Source organism: Maylandia zebra, linkage group LG1 (assembly GCF_041146795.1).
Source record: "Maylandia zebra isolate NMK-2024a linkage group LG1, Mzebra_GT3a, whole genome shotgun sequence".
NCBI lineage: Eukaryota > Metazoa > Chordata > Actinopteri > Cichliformes > Cichlidae > Maylandia > Maylandia zebra.
In genome coordinates this window covers 10,546,846-10,567,835 of record NC_135167.1, presented here as the reverse complement: position 1 = coordinate 10,567,835, position 20,990 = coordinate 10,546,846, and the positions used below count along the sequence as shown (strand labels likewise).

Sequence of the window (20,990 nt, the reverse complement as noted above, 5' to 3'; positions counted from 1 at the left end):
ATTTAGTTTGCTGCAATTAACAATGGTTTAAATAGCGTAAATAAATTTGAACCAGGAATGCTGTTCTGACATTGAGTGTTTAATAGTTGCACACTTGTCATACTTTCCATAAGACACACCCTTGCCTTTAAAAAAAACTATTTAGTCAACACAAAAAAATATAGTCGTTCCAGACACTACACCCTGATCTAAAATACTGATTATCTTCAGTTTCTCAGGTAAAACATACACAAAACAAAGTCTAAAAACATATTCAGATTCTAGATTAGATTAATTTAAAGATGTAATCCTTGTAGAGTTTCAGTCTTAGTTGAATTAGTGATGCCTGTGGTAATATAAACTATTAGAAGCTACAAAATAGTGTGTGTGTGTGTGTGTGTGTGTGTGTGTGTGTGTGTGTGTGTGTGTGTGTGTGTGTGTGTGTGTGTGTGTGTGTGTGTGTGTGTGTGTGTGTGTGTGTATAGTCTGAAAATTACAATTCAGTGCAAAAAAAGAAGACTTCCACACTAATAGGTATAGATTTGATACAGATAGCCATTGTTTTATAGAATGGATTTAGAGTGGCAGTTAAAGAAAAGGTCAACTGTAAATAATGAGTAGATTTTAAAAAAAAAAAAAAAATTAAACCATAAGGATTCCAACTTTAAATTAAAGCATCTTTTTTTATAAACATGTAAGCTTATCAGTATACATGCAACAGTTTAAAGGTCATGTTCATGAACACTTTGACTCATATCTTAAAAAAAAACAAATTCTTACTCTTTCCTCTTGCATTATAATGTCCATCATCCAGATTTACAATCTAGATTGTAAGCCACCTGTACAACACACAAAATATCCATCGCTTTGTTCGATACCCACAGTAACATTTTCTTTATTCTCATCGGGGAAATGTTTAGAAAATAAATAAATAAATATTTGTGTTTCCCTAAAATAATCAGAGAATTGTTTCAGAATAATAATCTGGCATCCTATTAATACTGTTCTAACAAAATGTGTAATACTCGGTACAATCCTGCCTATCAAATTGCCAAATATAGCTATAATATCATGTACAAGAGGTACAGAATCAGTACCTTAAAAAAATAAGAACAAATTCCCAAAAGTTTGTTTCTGACAAGTTTTGAAATAAAAGAGCATAAATGACAGCTTTCATTTATAAAAGAATGAACAAACAGGATGATATGTATTCAAAAGTGTCCCAATATTCTACAAGAATAGAATGAACCTCTTTTTATAATCAAAAGTCCATAAAAAAAAATATCAAATTTATGCATCTACGCATAATTGTCTGCAGGCAAATTGGTTGCCACCTTTTGAACAGAGGTGGAATTTATTCTGATGAGGTCAGTGCCCTCGTATAGCAGCTCTTATTTAGTCATGAGTAGATAGTAATAACTTCCCGCCCTCCACCTCTCACCAGAAGCACCCTTTCCAAACCTTCAGTCAGCACCTCCAGAAACTCCATGTCTGAGGTACCGTTAAAGAAACTATACCAATTAGACAAAAACCTATACATTCTGTATACACACTACAACCCAAAACAGCATTTTTAATTTCAGTGGCAAAGGATACAGTTCTCATCTCCGTCTGTGTTTCGGGGTGGTCCTGGCATGTTGAGCAGTACTAATCGAGCATCATGGGATCTGTTTACTATTACTTCGTTCAGCTTCACAGCTGTATGCATTCTCCGCACATTGGACTGATCCCTGGAATGTAGCAATGGAGATAGTTTGATTTGTGCCTCTAAAAGGTTTTCACTCAGACACACAGAGAAGTAATAGATAAATTTTCAACGTGTGTGCTTTTAGTGGTTAAAAGTAAAATGGTTTAATCATTCCAGAAGAAGCTGAAGCTTAATCTGACTTAGTCGGACTCACGGTTTGAGGCTTATGAGCTCTCTAAAGTTCTCAGGTGCATTGTTTTTGTTCCTCCTCTCAGCCTCACACTTCTCTCGAGTCCATGTCATCTGAAGCTTCTCTGGAGGAGCTTCCACAATCTCCTCTTCTTCATCTGAGTACAGACTCCCCATACGCACCAAGGAGTGTCTGTCTTTAACAAGCTGAGCCTTGGGATTCCATAGGAGTCAAATGAGGTTTTATTTTGTCACTCTATTAAGCTTAAACTCGAAAAATGCATATATTTCACAAATATAACTTTCCGGAGTTTAACAAGGTTCAAAACAACCCTACCTCTCGCTGTCTTTCTGCACTGGAAAGCCTCATTTGCCTCAGCATTTGGGACCTCTGCTCCATCATTAATGTTCGTTCATAGGTGTATGCTGAAATGTCACTATCATGCTGGAATGACATTTGGGGAGCGGGGGAGTAATGTTAATGGTTATAGTAAATGAAACATAGGGATTTTGGAGGTGCAAACGAATTCATTCATGGTGTTCTGTTATCTGAAATATTAAGTTAAGCACTAGTTTGTTCCAGCTTTTCATTTTTCTTCACGTACAGGTTGGTGGAGCCTTATAGTAAGCAACGAACTAGATGTTTTCAGTTTAACCTGACGTCATACACGACTGGTTTGAGATTTTTTGTTAAATGACCAAGTCACTAACATTTTTTTTTTTAATCCAAAGCATAAGAATTCCTTTTCTTTTTTTTCAAAATTAGTTGTATAAGTGGGACTCACCATCTCCACCACTTCCACCTCAGCTTCTATTCTCAGCTGATAAAGAAAAGTGGCCAGATCTTTCTTCATCTGGATGCTATTGTCATCCATCTGGGCTACAGTAAAGATGCGCATCTTGCACTTCCTCCAGACCTAAATTACAAATAAAGTCTTGAGATATCACAACGATAATATACTGTGCAATAAATAAATGATTAAAAAAGAAACCTCAGTTTTAAAGACAATTCCTAGAACAGCATATAAAGTCAAACTTAACAAAGGCGGGTTAAAGAAAAGGAGTTATTTAAGCAGATTATTATTAAATCGTGTTTTTGATGAAAAGTGAAACATTTAAGCTCAGAATTAACATGAATTAAAAAAAAAAAACCCCTCACATATATGTAATACTTTCATCTCACCTTATGCTGTTTAAGCAAGAAAGGCAGCAGCATTAACATCCCCCCATCATGGACAATCCACCACACATCAATGTTGCCATCTGTGAAACGTTCATGGTTGCTTGGATAGAAGGACACATTTTTGGGCACCATCAGGGCCAGCTGTGCAGCTGTCGTGCAGCGAACCGTGTCTGGGTTTGGATGAAAATGTGCAGGCTAAGATATTTACACAAATCACATAGTGTAAAAAGTATACTGGATACAGATAATGCAAACAAATGAGTGGCTGACTAGATATATCAATCCAACTGAAACCCATGGTTAAGCATCCACAAGGTATATTTACAAGTTAGACTAGCTTTATTATAGAGGTTTGTAGATTGTCTAAAACATAATCTGGGTAAGCAGCCATCACTGGGGACCCCGCTGAATTTGTGAGTTTTCATTTTCTTAAGATTCTTACTTATAAAAGTCTTCCAGGCTCGAGGGTCCTCACTCTGTCTCCAGCCATATGGCCATCCCATTACGACAGTGTTGTGCTTCATACCACCCAGACCACATGACTGGATCAAATGGACAATGCCCTCCCGTACCTTAGATGCAACCACAACCTGGCAGAAGCCTTTGACCCGCTCAATTTCCATCATATTCTTGATAGCCTGGGAGGGGAAGAAATATGTGGAAAGACTGAATAGTAGTTCTTTATAAAAAAAATTAAAAAAAAGTTTTACATTGGTAAACTACACATAGTAGACCTACATAATAATCACTGAAGAAAATAGATAATTAGTTATAGAAATGGAATCACAGATGACAGAGGATGATAATGAAGCTATTCATCAGATAAATTAAATGCATGTGTTTGCCTCCCTGCTCAGTATCCACAGTATCCATCCTAATGAAAAATATATGAATAACCTCAGCATTTAGTGAACAGAAGATGAGCGGTTTCAGTATTTTCTTGCAACATAGCCAACAGAAAACCTGGTTCTGTTGTTATATTCTCTGGGGGAGTCATACCAGTCATATCACATTAGGAAAAATCTTACAGCACTGCCCCTTATTTTGTCTGAAATGGCTCATTGGTCGTTAGACCGCTAACAACAAGCACTTTGCTGCCATACCCTTTGAATAACATCACAAAGGCATTAAAAAATAATGATAAAGCAATCACCGCTGAAGAAATGTGACATAAATTTCACAATTCACGCTGAAGCATTTCTATGCTTCATTGTGTTTTTCAAATTACAAAGGGTGTTCATTTGTAACAATCAGCCGCTTTCTCAGCAGCACAGTATAATAGAAAACAATAGAGTGCTCCATGCATCCCTTTCACGCGTCTACCTGCTCAGCTGCCTGCATTTCTCCATAACTGTCCAGGAAGTTACCGTGGATAACAGAGCCCACAATGGTCAAGCCTTTTCCTGCTTTCAGCTGCGAGGCAAAGGTGAGCAGTCGGGGATATTTTACATGGAGGTCCTCATCTAGTTTCAACAGCACCAACAGTTGAGGTCTGCAATGCGGAAAGTCATAGATTATATGAGAATGCATCCTCTCCATTTGCAATGTACAAAGTAGTAAATAGCAAATGGAGAAATTCTAATTCAGTGCTGCAACTCTGACCAAAATAAGGACATCACGAATATGCTCATGACAATGAACTATGACTCACCATAAACAAGGAATGATGAAAGAGTGGGCTGTGACTTTGTGCTTATTAATTACAAACTGTAGGATTGTTGTTTAACTACTGAAACACCAGTGTTCCAGTTATTTAGACCCATATCATATTTGTTTCAGTATGAATTAGGTCCTATTGAAATACTGAAGTCTTAGGACTGATTTCCACATTGACCAGAATTATTCAAAGTATTACGTGAATACCAAAAGTTTGCCCAGTTACCTAGATGTTTTTGATTTTGCTTATTAGGCTATCATCTTTACATTTAATCTAACTATTGCCTTGATTGAATTGTTTTCTGCAGATAGTGACTTTTTTTTTTCTCTTTCATTGTGACAGGAAGTTCAGACTTAGTGTGGCAATATCAGTGTGGCAAGCTAACTTACTGAAACTCCCAAGCAGTCACGCTATCAACTAAAAACAAGGGGGAAAAAAAAAAAAAATCTGACCAAAACTTCTATAACATTGGTTGTGCTACTTTAAACATAATACTCAATGAATATGTTGTGCTGTTACAAGGAACCAGTACCAATGTCAGCTATTTGCTTGTGGTCAGTAGATTGCAGGATGTTGGATGCTGCTTTGTTTATTGTGTGTACATTCTTATCATAAACACACATGTGGAAACTTTTATGTCCCAGCATGCAGCATGTTCCTCGAAAATGGGATCCAAATGTTAGTATCTAAAGAGAAACAGTCAACGCTGGTGTTGAAGTGTAGCTATACCTCCAGTTCTTTGTGTGTGGTGGTCCAGCCTCTAGTCTTAGTAGGGCATAGCGTGCAGCGCTAAGAGAGAGTCCTCTTATGCCATCTCCCCACTCCTTCTCTGCTCTGTTTTTGTTTAAGAGAGGAAAAAAGTCATAGTAATGCAAGACAGATGAAATAATTAGTTGTCAAATGATATTTACTACTTGTATGCAAAGGTCACATGGAAAAACAACCACCACAACAAACCACATGAAAATTTATAGTTGCAGGATAGGAACATCAAAACAGTGTAAAGTGAATTCCAGACGTACCCCTGGTACTCAATGTACTTATAGATCATCCCAGCAATGCCCATGGCCACAATGGCATAGTACCAGGAGGAGATGAACATCAGAGCAAGGCACATACTCATGCCCAGGAATGACAGAGCCCTGTTAGTACGATACATAAAAGCTGAAATTATTTTTTGCATGATAACGTAGGTGCCACTGGTTCTCATGTGTCACCAATAAAACTATAAAGGGTGCAAAACTAGTAAAATTCATCATAAAACATAAATATACAACACATTTACTTACCAGTGGTAATATTTGAACCTTGGCCTCCAGTTTGGTGTGCGTAAAAGAGTTTGCACTGCACAGGCTAAGTTCACAAAGAGATAGCACATCAAGAAGAACCTGTTAAAAGGGCACAAAATAAAACATGTAAAGTAGATAATATAGTAGAGCACCACAGAGAGGAAATTTGATGCCTGAGATAAGTAAAGTGATAAAAGATTTTAACAAAAAGACAAAAGATATATTTGATGGCTCTGATGAAAGAGAAAGGCCTGTTTGTGGAATATATGCTCAATATTTTACAATACATAATATCATATATGTGAGCTTACATGGAAAGGATAGGAGCCACCATGTCCAGAGAGGCAATAAGGATCCCCAGCTCAGCGATAAGCCCAGTCAGCAGCAGTGCCCACGTAGGCTCCCCATTTGTCTTACCATGACCAAACACCTAAAAAAAAATAAATAAAATTCAAATAGTTCGCATAAAGCAATGCAAATGTCTTCGTGCTTCATACTGTTTTATATTCAAACAATCCTGTAAATAAGATATTACCTGATGCAAATAAGTATTGGGAAGTTACCGCAATTATTCAAATATTTCAGGGGGAAAACAAAACAAAAACCCCAAAAGAAGGAAAAAAATGAAAATTGGATTAACCTATTTTCTTATTATACTGTATATGTACAGAGGCTACTTCTGTTTTGCAGAGTTGCTTTAATGTTTTTCCCCTACAGAAATAGCTGTTGAACCACATCAAAGCTGTGCTGTCCTACCCTCAGGAAGGGAATGATGTTGTCCTTTGCAATGGCTTGTAGAAGTCGTGGAGCTCCTGTGAGAGACTGCAGGCCTGCTCCAACAGTAGAGAAGAAGGAGCCAATAACAATGACCCATGGAGATGGCCAGGCAAGAGTTCCCACCACCAAATTTTTTTTAACTGCATCCCCAAACCTGCAAGTACAAGCTGATTGAATAAATATCTAACTACTATATGTATATTTATTTATTTCCAATTGTGAAACCTTACCATTTACAGTAAGTGTTGTAATAGTAAAGTCATTATAATTGCAAAAATAAACTTACTTGTCCCTAAGGACTACTCCTTCAATGCATGAGCCAAACAGGACCACAGAACTAAAATCTGATTACCATAAGTTAAGGATCTCGAAGTAAAACCAATGTGCATTGCATACCTGCTTTTCAGTCAACTTTAAATTGCAAAAATAAACATTGTGAGTTTGTATTCGCCAGAAGTGAGGATACAAACAAGTGAAGTGGTGGTAATGGCTAAGATAGTTCCCACAGGGATAGACTTCTGAGCATCTTTGAGATCACCAGATCTGTTGGAGCCTGCCATGATACCTGCAATAGGAATGGACCACAGATAAAAACAACACAAATTTTAAAACTGTTAAACAATGCCCCCTACTGTCTGTAGGGAGCATTGTGCCATCTCCACACAATTTGACTGTTCATGTGTTACTTTAGAAATGAGAACATGAAAGGTAGCATAAAATTACTAAATGCATATTAATGCTTTAAACTCTAAAGAACATTCATATAATCGCACACTCAAGCTATTGTCACAACCATGTCATGTTTGACGAATGTAATGTTTAAAAATGGGTTTCTACCTTTCCAGTAGGCTGACGTTAGTGTCATAAAAGCTGTATATCTTATTCTTAAAGTTAGATTGTCAGCTTTATCATACTGTCCTACCTGTGGCAGATGGAAAGAAGATCCCCACCAGAAGTGTGAATGATGTAGCAATATCTGCTGAGACATACATGCCAAAGTTCTCCAGAGCCCCATGGGCATTCACAGACTGTAGCCCCGCCTTCTCCAAGAGCTCTCCTTTCTCTAGGTAGTTTCCCCACATGTTGTCTATAGGATGAAAAAAAAGATAGATTTGATGTTTAGACAGAACTTAAAATTGGACTTTCATGAACTTCAACGCCTCACTGCCATTGAAAAGAAAACTTCCTGATATCACATTTATCTCTTTGTAACGTAAGACTACATGAGATTACATTAAGAAAACACTAGGGCAGCTTGTTTTCTACTAACTTGTATGCTTCATGCCACCTCAAGGGCAGCCTACTCTTAAAATGCAGAATACCAAATACTAATACCTTGTCAGTTTTTACCTCTAATAATTCCACTGCCAAGTCCAGGGATGCCCTGTATCTCTGTCACATTGTTCTGGATAAAGTAGTCATCACAATGAGCACTGCTCATGTTCCCTGGTAGGCAAAACTTATCCCACAGCTGACTGGGCGCTGTGATGTTGCCCTTTATTATAGTTTTAGCACAGACGTCGAAGCGATCTCTGACCAAAGTCCTGTTGCCCAACATGCAGATCCTACAACAAGAACATGGACAAAAGATGAAAATATCAACGTTACACATCAGTATAACATAAAACATATCAGCTGCATTAGTATAACCATCTATTAAACTCATACTAATTTCTTTTTTTTAGGAATGATTACCTCAAATTGACTTCAATAAGCCTGTTTAGGCATTTAACTAGTTTTTCTATTTTAGAAAAAAAAAAAACATAAAAAAAAAAAACATATTTCTCACCATGTTTTGTTAAGACATGTTTATTTTACTATGACTTACGGGAATTCGGGTGGATGAGTCACAGATTTGATTGCCCCAGCATAAATCGCGACAATTGAGATAATCACACAGGCCAGAAAAAGAGAGGCCAACTTGTTGACATATTTGACTCCTACAAAAACGACCACAGCCATCAGGCTGAGGCATAAAGAGCCATAAACTCTCATGTTGTTCAGCATGGCACTGTCACTCCTATGGGGCTCCGTGTCATGAAAGATGGCTGCCTGGGGAACCAGATATTTCTAGAAAGGAAAACAAATACAATAAAAATCATAGCAGGATATAAACCCTATACAGTATAAAACCCATAGTATGCAACTAATAAACCATATCTAGAACTATATTTTACTATACAAATGTGAGCTTGAATGCAACAGGAGAATATCATTTTGGCAAACTGACCAAGAAGATTTCGATGGCCCCCAGTATGTACATGGCAGAAGCAAAGGTAGTGCCCAAGTAGAAACACAGCCCCACAGCTCCTCCAAATTCAGGACCAAGTGAGCGTGAGATCATGAAGTAAGCTCCCCCAGCTATACACAAAAGACATCAACACAAAACTTCACTGGAAATTTCTCTCATTTTCTTTTTCGAGCACCCAGCAGATTATATAGCAAATGCCAATGTGCAATTTTAATTAACTGGCAAAATAATCGACACATATTTAAAATGGATAAAAAATAATATAGAATAAAATTAAAGAAACCTTTACACTGAACTGAAGAGAATAAAGACGTTCTAAGTGTTACCTGGAACAACTCCATTAGTAGCAATGGCACTCATAGATATGGCTGTCAGCATAGTCTAAAAAACAAAAGAGAAAAGAAAATAAACATATGCAGACACCACGGCAACTTCTCTTTCTTGGGTATAATGTTAACATCTGCAGATCTAACTGATAGCTAAGGAAAAGTCTTGGTATTCATCTAGTCCTACAAGGATCAGAATATGTAACTTAGAACATGCACAGTATTTGTTGAGACAAGACAGTGGGGGCATGGTGAGCAGAAAAAAACTGTTTAGTTTTGAATAATTGCTGCAGTTTTACGTAATCCAACATTTGAATTTGATTGACTGGTTTAGCAACAAAACATTGGCTAATGTCCCACACTGGTCGGAGAACTAAGCAGGTTTTATTTTGTGTGTATATCTGGGTATAGTGTGCTTGTGCATACTAACACATGAACAGCACATAAGGACAATCAAGAGGGACTGTACGATGCCAGCCATCCCGACAATCCATGTCAGTCGGAGAAAGAGAATAACACCAAAGATGTTCTGGAGACACGGTAAGTAGACTCCCATCAGAGTGCCCATGTTGGGAGACTGAGAGGTGGGGGGGGGGGGGGGAGAGAGAGAGAGAGAGAGAGAGAGAGAGAGAGAGAGAGAGAGTATTGAGCATGACATTTCAGGAAACAAGTGTATTGATCATTAGTATTGATTGATGTACTTTTTAAAGGTCATTCAATCATGTTATCAGCTCGTTGCATGTATCCAGGTCTTACACAGCCACAGTCTAAATGCAGAGTGTAGAAAGGCATTAGCAATCAATCAGCAAGCCTTAATAACATGGACAAAGTGGCAGGGAGAGAACCACCAGAGGAGTATAATGTTTCCAAACCTCAAAAGACAGAGTGTACGGATTTTTAAAACAGTGAAGCACAGTGTTCCCTTGCTCTGCCCCGACTACTGACCTTGGGGGTCTTCCTACGTGACGCCTCAGCACTCTCCTCCTCTTCATGCTCTTTGGCGCCCTGGGTGATGTTGGTGTAGTTGACCAAGCGACTGAGCAGAGAGGAAACCTTCGGCCGGATGTCCAGCTCTTCCTGAAAGAAGACAGGACATGAAGTTAATCTCAGCAGATTGATTTTAATCTATAATCTGATAGAAATTCTGCACAGTAAAAATAATAAACCTCAAACAATGCCAGGTTCCTGTCATAGAAGTCATTCTTCTTGCTAGCAGCATCAGAACTGTTAAGGAACGGACTGTCTTCTTTATGGTTGCCATGTCCTGTTAGAGAAAAGGGATAGAAAAGTAAATAAAAACATAATGAAAACAAAGATGTGGAAAACCAGCAGTTTAGTTTAGGCCTACCAAATGTTTTTCTGGACAGTAAATATGGCAAACATTATTCTCATTTACATAAGCAAAGCTAATGACTGATTCACTAATATGAGGTATGGTTCCCAAAATGTTTGTAAAGGCTGAAACAATATTGTAGTATCATTACAGCATCTTGTGATGGTAAAGTCGAGCACTTCTTTAACAAAAAATAAATGAAAGCTATATGTAAAATGGACAAAAGAGGCTCAGTGAGTCTCAAATCCCATAAAAAGTCATCGATGGATTTACACCAAAACAGACATCAACACTTCAAAGAAAGAACACCTGATGGATTTTTTAAAATTAATAATTATCTGAACTATATAAAATATGTGACATTATTACAGAGGAAAAACATTATCAACACTATTGTTTGTACAGGAGCAAAAAATGAAAACAAAAAGAAACAAATAGTAATTCAATTTTTTTTATTCCATAGCAATTCTTCTTCGCATTTAACTGTCACTGCTAATTTTAATTGAAACATCTTAACAGCGTTCACGAAGCAGTAATCTTTAGAAAGACAATTCATTCAGCAAAATTGCAATGAAAGGCCAAAAGCAGCACAAGACCAGGTGATAAATAGGATTATAATTAGTTTCACTCTCATTAATGTTTGCGTTTGAGGAAGAGAATCAAACAGAGACAAGCACAGCGCCTGGGGCAATTACTGCACGCAAAGCAGCTCTGCTAACTTTATCACACACACACATTCACACTCATAGGCATAAACACATCTCATTACCTAGAAATTACCTAACCTTGGATTATTGGAGCATGTAAACTTTAACAGCGGCATCTTAAAACCCAAATGAATCCTGCAGCAAAAACCCAGCCAATGTACCAAGTGGACATGAAATAGAAAAGTATTCTCAACTGTGCAGAAAATACCAGCAAGTGAGTTGGCTGAACTTCCATGCTGGTCCTTACTCACCTGTGTTCTGCGTCCCACTGCTGCTAACAGCGCTATCAGCGAGCATACTTATGCACTTATGCACTGTTTGTGCAGTGTGCAGCAGCGTATGCTATGTTCTGCTATCCAGGACACTCGGTCACCCAGGGTGAATACTCATTCAGGGGCCTAATCTAACACATGGCGTACAGTGAGGAGGGGTAAGAGGTGGGGAGTGGAGAAAACAGGGATAATTTACTGACTCATACACACCACTTACACACATATGTAAGACACAAGCCTTCTCACAGGAATATAAAGGCTGGGTTGGATTCACGGTATCACCTTAAAGAGCAGTCTTATATTTTCTGCATTTCTAAAATGTGCTCATGATCATTCTGGATATATCTGTATGCAAAATCACATTTCGGTGCTCCCAGGCTGCAGCAAAAAGCAACACAATATAAAAGATAAGCATACATGCAAAAACCTGTTATTGAAAACCATCCATTGCAAATTCTCAGTAACAAGATATAATATGAAACTTGACATTTCTCTTTACAAAAGAAACCTTGATCTTTGAAAGTTTAAGGCCAAATTCACGTGAAACCCCTATCTATAGCTGGAATGCAAGGATGACTAGGGGGCAATAAGAGGAAAAAAAAAAAAAAAAACTATCTCAATACTGCCATCTAGTGTTGTCTTGATGTTTGGTTTGCCATGAGATGTTCAGTTGCTTCCTGGCAAGAACTGTGACTCGGCCATGCTGAATGCTCTGCATAATAACCAAAGAGCTAAAACATCAAATAGTTAAGCGTGCAACTCTTTCCTTTTTGGGCAGGCAACATAAATCTGACTTTAACAATGAGCCAAGGAGACAGAAGGGGTTTCTTGTTAATAACCTCACATTAAATGTCTAATCTAAAAGATTAAAGATTAACTGGCCTGTTATGAAGGCAAACTGTAGTCCTGCTGTGAGCACAGAGCAGCAGAGGCTTTACTGCTGCTAACTTGTCATCTGTGCTCCCTGCAAAACAGCTCACAGCTACAGCTAGAAGATTTAAAACTTCACTGTGGGAATAACACAGTTTATAGAAGTAAAAATATATAAAAGTCAACTATCTATTTATCTATCTATCTACGAAAAAATGTGTAAATAGATAAAAAACAACAACAAATCTATTTACCAGCAGTGATAGCAAAGCTGATACAGTTTTGACGTTCTGAGTTCCACTATAGAAAAGCCATCACGGGGCAGTCGGTACAACACTGTTACAACCACTCCAAAAATTTTAGACATCTGTAGTTCAGACAACAATGAAGGCTGAGTTCCAAGATAGATGTAGTGCATCTCATTGGTACGGTATAATATTAGTATACTACTAGCTAGAGGCTTCACAGCTAATATGATCCCATTGCAAAATTGTTTTAAACAATCTTAAGTACTTTAACTCATTATTTCAGCGATGACAGTTTGTATGAAAATTGTGGCGACTGAAAGTGATGGTGGCTCTAATGTTTGAAAAAGTCAGCATAAGGTGCGTTTTGCATGTTAAGAACATCCAGTTAGAAGCATTTGACTAACGTATAATTGTATTCATTTGAAAATCATACTATGTTATATGACTGACAATGGTGATATCCATGTAGAGATTTCCAAAACAACAGAAACTATCTGGCTACTTCCACTTTAACAATTTAGCTCATGTCAAACACAACATGCAATAAAATCTGTCTGTTGTGTATTAGCATTTCAAAGTTCTAAACAAAACCAAAGTTCAAGTTTATTTATGATGTTATACACTCATCAAATCTCACAAAACATGTTTGAGATATCTCACAAAATATTAAAATCCATCAGTGTTATTATGATATTTTTATTATTATTATTTTTACTAACACTATTACTATGATATAGTGATAGTAATATATAAAATGAACTTATTCCATTCAATAAAAACAAAATAAATAATAATAAACATGAGTATGGCATTACTAATATTCCTCAGGGTTAGTTTTACATTGACAAGTTAAAATACAGGGCGAAAGGCTAAGAATAAGTGAGTGAGTGAGTGAGTGAGTGTGTGTGTGTCTAGCAACGTTTATCTACTTTGTAAAGCTGATTAGACATGGAAAACAATATTTTGGTCTATTAGCTTCTTAGGATTTGAAAAAGCCTCTTTGCTAAACTTCCTCTTTAATAAATATTTAAGACTTAACACTGGGCGAGAGACTTAAGTCCTAGCTTAGTCCATGAAGTAAGTTGGCAATGATATTGTACTAATGACAACTGAATACACCATCTGCAAACAGCTCACTCTTTCCCCCTCTGTGTGTATGTGCGTGTGTGAGTGTGTTTGCTTTTATATAACAACTTTATACAAAGCAAATATTGATGTGTCTATTCTACAGGGTTGTGCAAAGAGGATACAAATGCTGCGTGGCAGCAATACAAATAGTTAAAAGGTAAACTTGTTCTATGTTGTGCACTCAGTATGCTCTCTCACTACACATGATGGCACGTATGGCATGTGTACTGCACAAGTCTTCCACACTGGTGCAAGAAGTCACTTTCGGCTGCTCACTTGCCACAAGAGGTCCCCATAGCGGTTAGATTCACATGTTTGAATTGGCAGAGTTTTACAGATTCCCTGACAACCCCAAAGGGCATTTGTATCTCCAGCTGGAATCAAACTAGCAACCTTTTACTTGTGAATGTGTTAACCATTACTTCATTAGAGGCAATACAAGAGCAAAACAACAGGTCTACATGGTCTACATAAATGCTTAAACTCAAAGTAATATCAACCATAAACTCAAGGACAAGACTTTTCAGCAGAACATTTTTAGTCAGCTTTCTTCTTGTTATAGTGTCTTGCTACCATCATTTTCCAAAATAAGCAATGCAAGCTCCCCTGAGAGTTTGAAAGCTATGGTAACTCAGCCAACCAGTTCTGGTCCAAATGTGCCCATTGTAGGTAGTTATTAACTAGATCTAGACCATTTTTATCTATGCAACAGTAGTTCTTCTATGCAATCAAATGACACAGGCCAGCCTTTTGCACATCACTGAGCCTCTGGTATCAAGGACCCTACTGCACGGTGTCGGAAATTCCACTTTCCTCATTGTCTTAGCCTTTGGCAAGAAATCATGTAAGCAAAGCAATGCTATTACAGCAAGGTTTGTTGTAATGACAGTATTTCATGGCGAGTACAATCTGACCAGAGCAGAGGAATGTTAACCTGCTGAGACTTACAGCCAAACATATTAACTCTGATGTGTGCTAATGATGAGAAAAGGGTGGTTGCTCAGTCTGATTACCTCAGGGGGTCGTAAAAGGTTTATCATACAATGGATTTCCAAAAACACACCAATAAAATAAATGGGCATGCCAGTGTGTCTGAAGTATTTGATAAACAAATTAACTGTAAAATGTAGTGAGCACAGGGAAAACATCTGCTGTGTCTTTACGAAGTGGTTTAAAGTTGTGTTTTCTGTAAGTAGAGTGAATACTTGTGAATGCTTGTTTAGTGTGAAAGGTCGCACAATCTCCCTAGAATGCTAAAAAGTATGCTGCAATGGGGTAAAAGATCAAAATACTAAATATATATTTCTTAGTACCTTCAGTACTTGCACAACAAGTACAGAAGGTTTTGTTTTTGTTTTTAATCTGAACAGTACTGAAGTACAGCTGTACTGAAGTATGAGATCCTCAACATAAGCTAGGAAGGTGGAACATTCGGAGGTGGGGGTTCAAGCTAGCACTGTTGTCACTTTCATGCAAACCAGCAGATAGAACAAAGATGGCTGACGATGGCAAGATAGCTGCATTGCATGAAATTATCCATTAATCAGGGTATGACCGTCTATGTCACCAGTGACAAAATGTATTACAAGTACTTGAACTCAGACATGTTGCTTGGAAAGGTGTGTGTGTGTGTGTGTGTGTGTGTGTGTGTGTGTGTCATTGTGTTTTAACTCTGTCACTAGCTCTATATTTCCACTCCATCCAAGTATGTTTATCTTTTATATCAGAGTGCCACCTATAGTCACCTGAAAAAGAAAACCTTTCAGAGAATTCTTTGCAATTTCTCTATGAAAAATTAACACCCTTCATGATTCCATAGACAGGACAGACATAAATAGAGAGTAAGTAGCAGCCAGGTGCTCTTAATTAAATGATCATTAGCAAGCATGAGCACCTCTTTAAAAGGCAACATTTTGACAGTATGCTGACCTGTAGCATTCAGGTGTGGCTTAACAATGCCACAATCTTCCCAGGAGTGGACATCCTATTAAACTCACTCAAAGTTCAAACCATGGAATGCTCAATTCCCCAACAATCCAGGGACTACATCTCAGAGGCTACAGGCTAAATGCCAATGTTCAAGGCAGTGCAATCAAAAAAAGACTGAACTGAAAGACTTGTTTGGAATAGTTTCCAAAAACAAAAAAAGTACATGTTAGCAGTTTTGGTGCTCTTCTTCAACTGAATAAAACGACTTTCCTTTGGACAGTCTACCTTTCCAGTGACTAATGCTTGGTAAATGGCCTGTATTTGTCTAGCGCTTTGGTCCATATTAGATCATGCAGCAGGACAATTATCTCAAGCACATCAGCATATTGACAACAGAATTGTTGGAAAAAACAAAAGCATTTAGGTGTTGCAATGCCCCAGTCAAAGTCCAGACTTTAGCTTGATTACAATACTGTGACTGGGCCTTAAGAGAGGTGTACGTAAACAAACTTACACAAACTACAATGACCTAAAGCAATATTTTAAAGCTCAGTGGGCAAAGAATCATAGAATGTAAACCCACAGCAGAAGAATTCTGTTATTTCAGGGTCTCAACTACAGCAACATAATGACTGCACAGTTTGTCCTGTAAGCTGAACAGAGCTGAATTCAGAGCCTTAAACAGACTTTGCACTGTGTCACTTCCTCCGTGCTGCATTCGTCATACTGTAGCAGACATATACAGCATGTAACACTGCCAGGCACACCACTCCCAGGATGAAATCATCCAGATCATGCCCCCATTTCTTAAACTGTTTACCACAGACTACTTTCCAGTTTTTTCTTCTGTCTAAATATGGATTAATGGAAAGATAATATGGAGAAGAAATTAATATGTATGTAGCTAGAATTACTTCATATTATACATATTCCAATCTTAATTACTAAAACACATTTCTTTTGATTATCATTTTCATAAATACTTAAGTATGGTATGATGCTTTAAAAACATACATGTTAAAGAAAAGCAATGCTATAAAACCTCAGTCAACTTGAGTAGCTAAAGAGAGTTTAATTTCTACATCTGATTAACTGAAAAACAATAGGACATTTTGCTGTTCTAATCATTTAGTAGTTTCACATCCTTCTCCTCCTTCTCATCATGTTTGGCATAGTCATCCATGCTGCCTTCTGAAATTTTTAATGGTTGTTGCTTTTTTTTCGCACTTCAGGAAGCTTCTTTTGTGGGTTAGAGAGAATTATGACAGCAGGAAGACAAGGTTAAACAGCAAAAGCCTTGTGGGAAATACAAAAAAACTTCAGAGTTATTTCAAGACAACTTGTGCCATTTTTTCAACTCTAATGGGTGGCTTCCATATATTCCAGAAGTATACGAGCCAGGAGCTGCATCAACATGTGCTGAGATTTCTTATTGTTTTGCTTCAAATATCAGTCAACTGGAGACTTTGGCTCACTGAAGCATGTGTAATCTCATCTGCATCATGGAAAATGTTTTACTCACACATGCACTCCCACATTTTTGGACAAACACAGCCGAACATATTTTTAAAAAAAACTAAACAGTGGCTGCACTAGAATAAATAAACTAACACAGTCACATAGTAAGAAATGTACAGTGCTGCTTGTGGTTTGTGCAGCCTTCTGGGCTTTTAGTAAAGGCAGGGTGCCCCTTTGAAGGCCACACCCCATGTGTCTCTTTTATTTAAAACAAATAAGTTCCTGCTCGTAACTGGCAATGCAAACTGGCAATGCAAACTGGCAATGCTCTCACATAATCCTACCCAAAGGCTACAAACTCAGAGCTTCTCCCTGTCTTTTCTTTCAGAGTATGGTTCCACTCTTTCTATCATGATCCAGTGCAGAAAACAGCTTAGACTGAAAAGTGGGGAGGGAGGAATCTGCTTGTGTTTTGTTTAGCAGCTGATCTATGAAAGAAAATACTCCTCTGGTACAAAAAGAGCTCCATCTTTTGTGCGAGGAAGCACTTGAGGCCTTTCTTGTTGCCGGAGTACAGGCCCCACTCACACACCACCATCCCCTTTGTTTCTTCCCACCACAGTCCTCACCCCTTTCATTGTTTCCCTTTGTTACTCATCTGTCCCTGAGTTTATGTTAAAAGACTTGCTGATGGAGGGAAAAAGCAGCTCCAATGTGATAAATGTTTCTCTAATTTGACCCTAATATCAAAAACAGACTGCAGGAATACTGCTTTCTGGCAATGGAGAATTGCCATGGTAACCATTCAACCAGCTGTTCAGAAGGCTCTCTCGGGAGGAAACAAATCTCAACAAATATCGTGTCCAGCTAATGAATTATCACTTTAGGGACACACTTCTTTGAACTATAGAACTTAAAAAGTCCCTTTGTTCAAAAGTTGAGAATTGCGTAAAAGTTATTAGACTTACCATCAGAGCTGACAGTATCTTGATGATCAGGGTAGTCCTGTCCAGTATCCCTGTAATCAACCCAGTTAATCCCCTCTAAGCTGTCGTAGCTAGCCTGAACTTGATCTTTCACTGGTACGACCGTGAAGTGAGGCATGTTTTCATCACTCTTTTCGGTGTCTCTTGCTCAAACACAACTTAGAGGGCTAGCAGTTGGGCAGCTTCAGCTCAACTCCCACTAATGGCAGCTACATTCCACTACACTGCGCTCACTTCCTCTGAAGGGTATTATCATACTCTCCGCCCACAGGCCAGCCTTCGCTGATTTTTCTTCTTCTTCTTTGGTTTTGGTGTGAACTGTAAGGTTCAGCTGTAAGGGGTGTGACACTCACCCATATGCCCAAACTCCAAATAAAAGTAATAATCTGTTGGGCACAGCTATTGTTAAAGAGTTACCGAGTCATACATAGCGTGAGAGAGTGCAGGTCCCCCCCCCTTCTGGTCTCCGTGTATCATAATGACATCTAACAGAGTGGTCCTTGTCTGTTCAAGGTTCAGACAGGCAGTCCTCTGTGTAAGCAAGCTTTTCCTAAAACACACAGAGAGCAACGTGGCAGTTTGGAAAATAATCAATGTTGGTGAAGTGGAACCACAGGCCTAAAAAGACGGAGTGGGAAAAAAAGCATTTATCAGTGTAAGATGGAAGAAAAAAAAAAAACTTACTCTAGGGCCCCATGGTAAACAGGGGGACAGTTAGATGTTATTTTAGGATTTGAAGCTAGAGCTTTTTTAAGATTTAAGGGAGATGTTTTTAAAACTAACATTTGTAAAATAACCAATTAACTGAGTGAAATAATTATTAACTGAGTGAAATTAATTGTATGTTAATGGAATATGATGGTCAGCAGCTGTTGAAGCTGCGTGGGTAGCCTCTGCAATGAACTGCAGTAGCATCAGAACGAGAAGTAAAGTTTACCCTCCTCTTTCCAGGAATAGAAGCTAGTCTGCAACTATAAAACCATAAAAACCGAGAGATCAAAGACACTCTAGAAAGGTTGTTATTAGAGTTCCTTTTTAAGATGACTTTTTTTCCACATCTTGCTGCTACTGCAGCACAGGCTTTGATTGCTGAAGCTTTGTTATTTCTTTTCTCTCATACTTTTTCTTTGTTATAAAAACTATTAAAGATTATAAAACAATTTTATGCAAATGAGCTAACGTTTTGATGAATGACAATCACATACCTCATACAAAAGGGGAAAATATTTATTGCATCTATGGATTTGTGTACTGTACAGTTAGACACAAGTTTTTGTTCAATGGCATTGTTTATATGACGTAAAAGGCATCTGACCCAGTGCAAAAGATGTACATTACTTAACCCTTGTCAAGACTATAGTGTCTATTTTTTGAAACTAAAAATAGAGTATACAGTAAATATAATGCTTTATGATATACTACAAAAAAATTTTTTAAAAAGGTTTATAGTTTAATTGTATCTCAATTAATGTAACTCCAAATCAATTAATATAAAGGTTTAGAATATGAAAGTGTATTAAAAAAAAATCTAATCTGAATCTATACCTCTTAGCTCATATGACGTAACTGTCATGATTATAAGAATACTGAAGATGGCCTCCTTTAAAGATGTTTTCAATATATCTGATTTACATTAAAATCAACCTGGGAACACATAGTGCTTCACCTTGCAAGCAATACTTTGCAATCAATATCATACTCCTATAAGAAGGTTTGTTAGTCATCTTATGCACATCATCAACCCCCAAATTATATATGAGATCAAATTTCTCCTCAGCCCATAGTAGTAATTGTTTATAGCTTCTTCTTCTTCTTCTTCTTCTTCTTCTTCTTCTTCTTCTTCTTCTTCTTCTTCTTCTTCTTCTTCTTCTTCTTCTTCTTCTTCTTCTTCTTCTTCTTCTTCTTCTTCTTCTTCTTCTTCTTCTTCTTCTTCTTCTTCTTCTTCTTCTTCTTCTTCTTCTTCTTCTTCTTCTTCTTCTTCTTCTTCTTCTTCTTCTTCTTCTTCTTCTTCTTCTTCTTCTTCTTCTTCTTCTTCTTCTTCTTCTTCTTCTTCTTCTTCTTCTTCTTCTTCTTCTTCTTCTTCTTCTTCTTCTTCTTCTTCTTCTTCTTCTTCTTCTTCTTCTTCTTCTTCTTCTTCTTCTTCTTCTTCTTCTTCTTCTTCTTCTTCTTCTTCTTCTTCTTCTTCTTCTTCTTCTTCTTCTTCTTCTTCTTCTTCTTCTTCTTCTTCTTCTTCTTCTTCTTCTTCTTCTTCTTCTTCTTCTTCTTCTTCTTCTTCTTCTTGACCAGTTTTCTGGCTTGAAAAAGTAATACACACAAGACTTTGTCCATATAAGGTTATTTCCTAACTCATGCAGTGCTGTGTACAAGTAAAGGTCAGTGAGCAATGGGCACTGACACAAGAATGATTACTCATTCTTGTGGAAAGATGTCTTAGCAGGATTGCTAGGTTCCATGAAACGTGAGAGCCAGCTTGTTTACAGCATAGAAGATAACTTGGGAATTGGTACTGTGAGTTACTGCAACTGAAAGTACAGTGATAAAACTTTCTAAAATATAATTTATTATATTTTTCACTGCCCTAAGGCATACCAGTAGACTCAGTGTACTGAGTATGTCCAGTACAGTATCTCATCCTTGAAGGAACAATGCTTTGCTGAGGTCAGAATTAGGAGAGGTATGTAGATAACTTTGCTTAAATATCCTTAATATCAAGTGTACTTC

The 20,990-nt window shown here is 37.6% G+C and overlaps 1 protein-coding gene across 2 annotated transcripts; it reads right to left on the bottom strand.

Moving 5' to 3' along the window:
• Window positions 1-58: 58 nt before the first annotated feature.
• slc12a4 (solute carrier family 12 member 4) lies at window positions 59-18,547 on the bottom strand. 2 transcript variants are annotated; one of them, XM_004539661.4, is made up of 24 exons: window positions 18,252-18,547; window positions 10,505-10,602; window positions 10,284-10,415; window positions 9,769-9,915; window positions 9,339-9,393; window positions 8,992-9,122; window positions 8,590-8,831; window positions 8,112-8,326; window positions 7,684-7,848; window positions 7,228-7,326; window positions 7,048-7,105; window positions 6,741-6,915; window positions 6,296-6,414; window positions 5,985-6,083; window positions 5,718-5,837; window positions 5,425-5,529; window positions 4,362-4,530; window positions 3,481-3,676; window positions 3,039-3,208; window positions 2,641-2,772; window positions 2,193-2,300; window positions 1,881-2,068; window positions 1,576-1,709; window positions 59-1,470 (listed from the first exon to the last, which is right to left on the bottom strand). In XM_004539661.4, exons 1-24 carry the CDS (start codon window positions 18,385-18,387, stop codon window positions 1,379-1,381), a joined length of 3,285 nt encoding a protein of 1,094 aa, XP_004539718.1. In that variant the 5' UTR covers window positions 18,388-18,547; the 3' UTR covers window positions 59-1,378. The 2 variants fall into 2 exon arrangements, with proteins under 2 accessions (XP_004539718.1, XP_004539719.1); XM_004539662.4 differs by lacking the exon at window positions 18,252-18,547 and adding an exon at window positions 11,630-11,690.
• Window positions 18,548-20,990: the final 2,443 nt, after the last annotated feature.

Bases quoted from the DNA above. Each gene is read 5' to 3' on its own strand.
- slc12a4 (XM_004539661.4), bottom strand. From the start codon at position 18,387: ATGCCTCACTTCACGGTCGTACCAGTGAAAGATCAAGTTCAGGCTAGC. The intron at 10,603-18,251 runs GTAAGTCTAATA...TTTCTCTAACAG, and splicing joins AGATACTGTCAGCTCTGATG to GACATGGCAACCATAAAGAA. The intron at 8,832-8,991 runs GTCAGTTTGCCA...TTTCCTTTCTAG, and splicing joins GGGCCATCGAAATCTTCTTG to AAATATCTGGTTCCCCAGGC.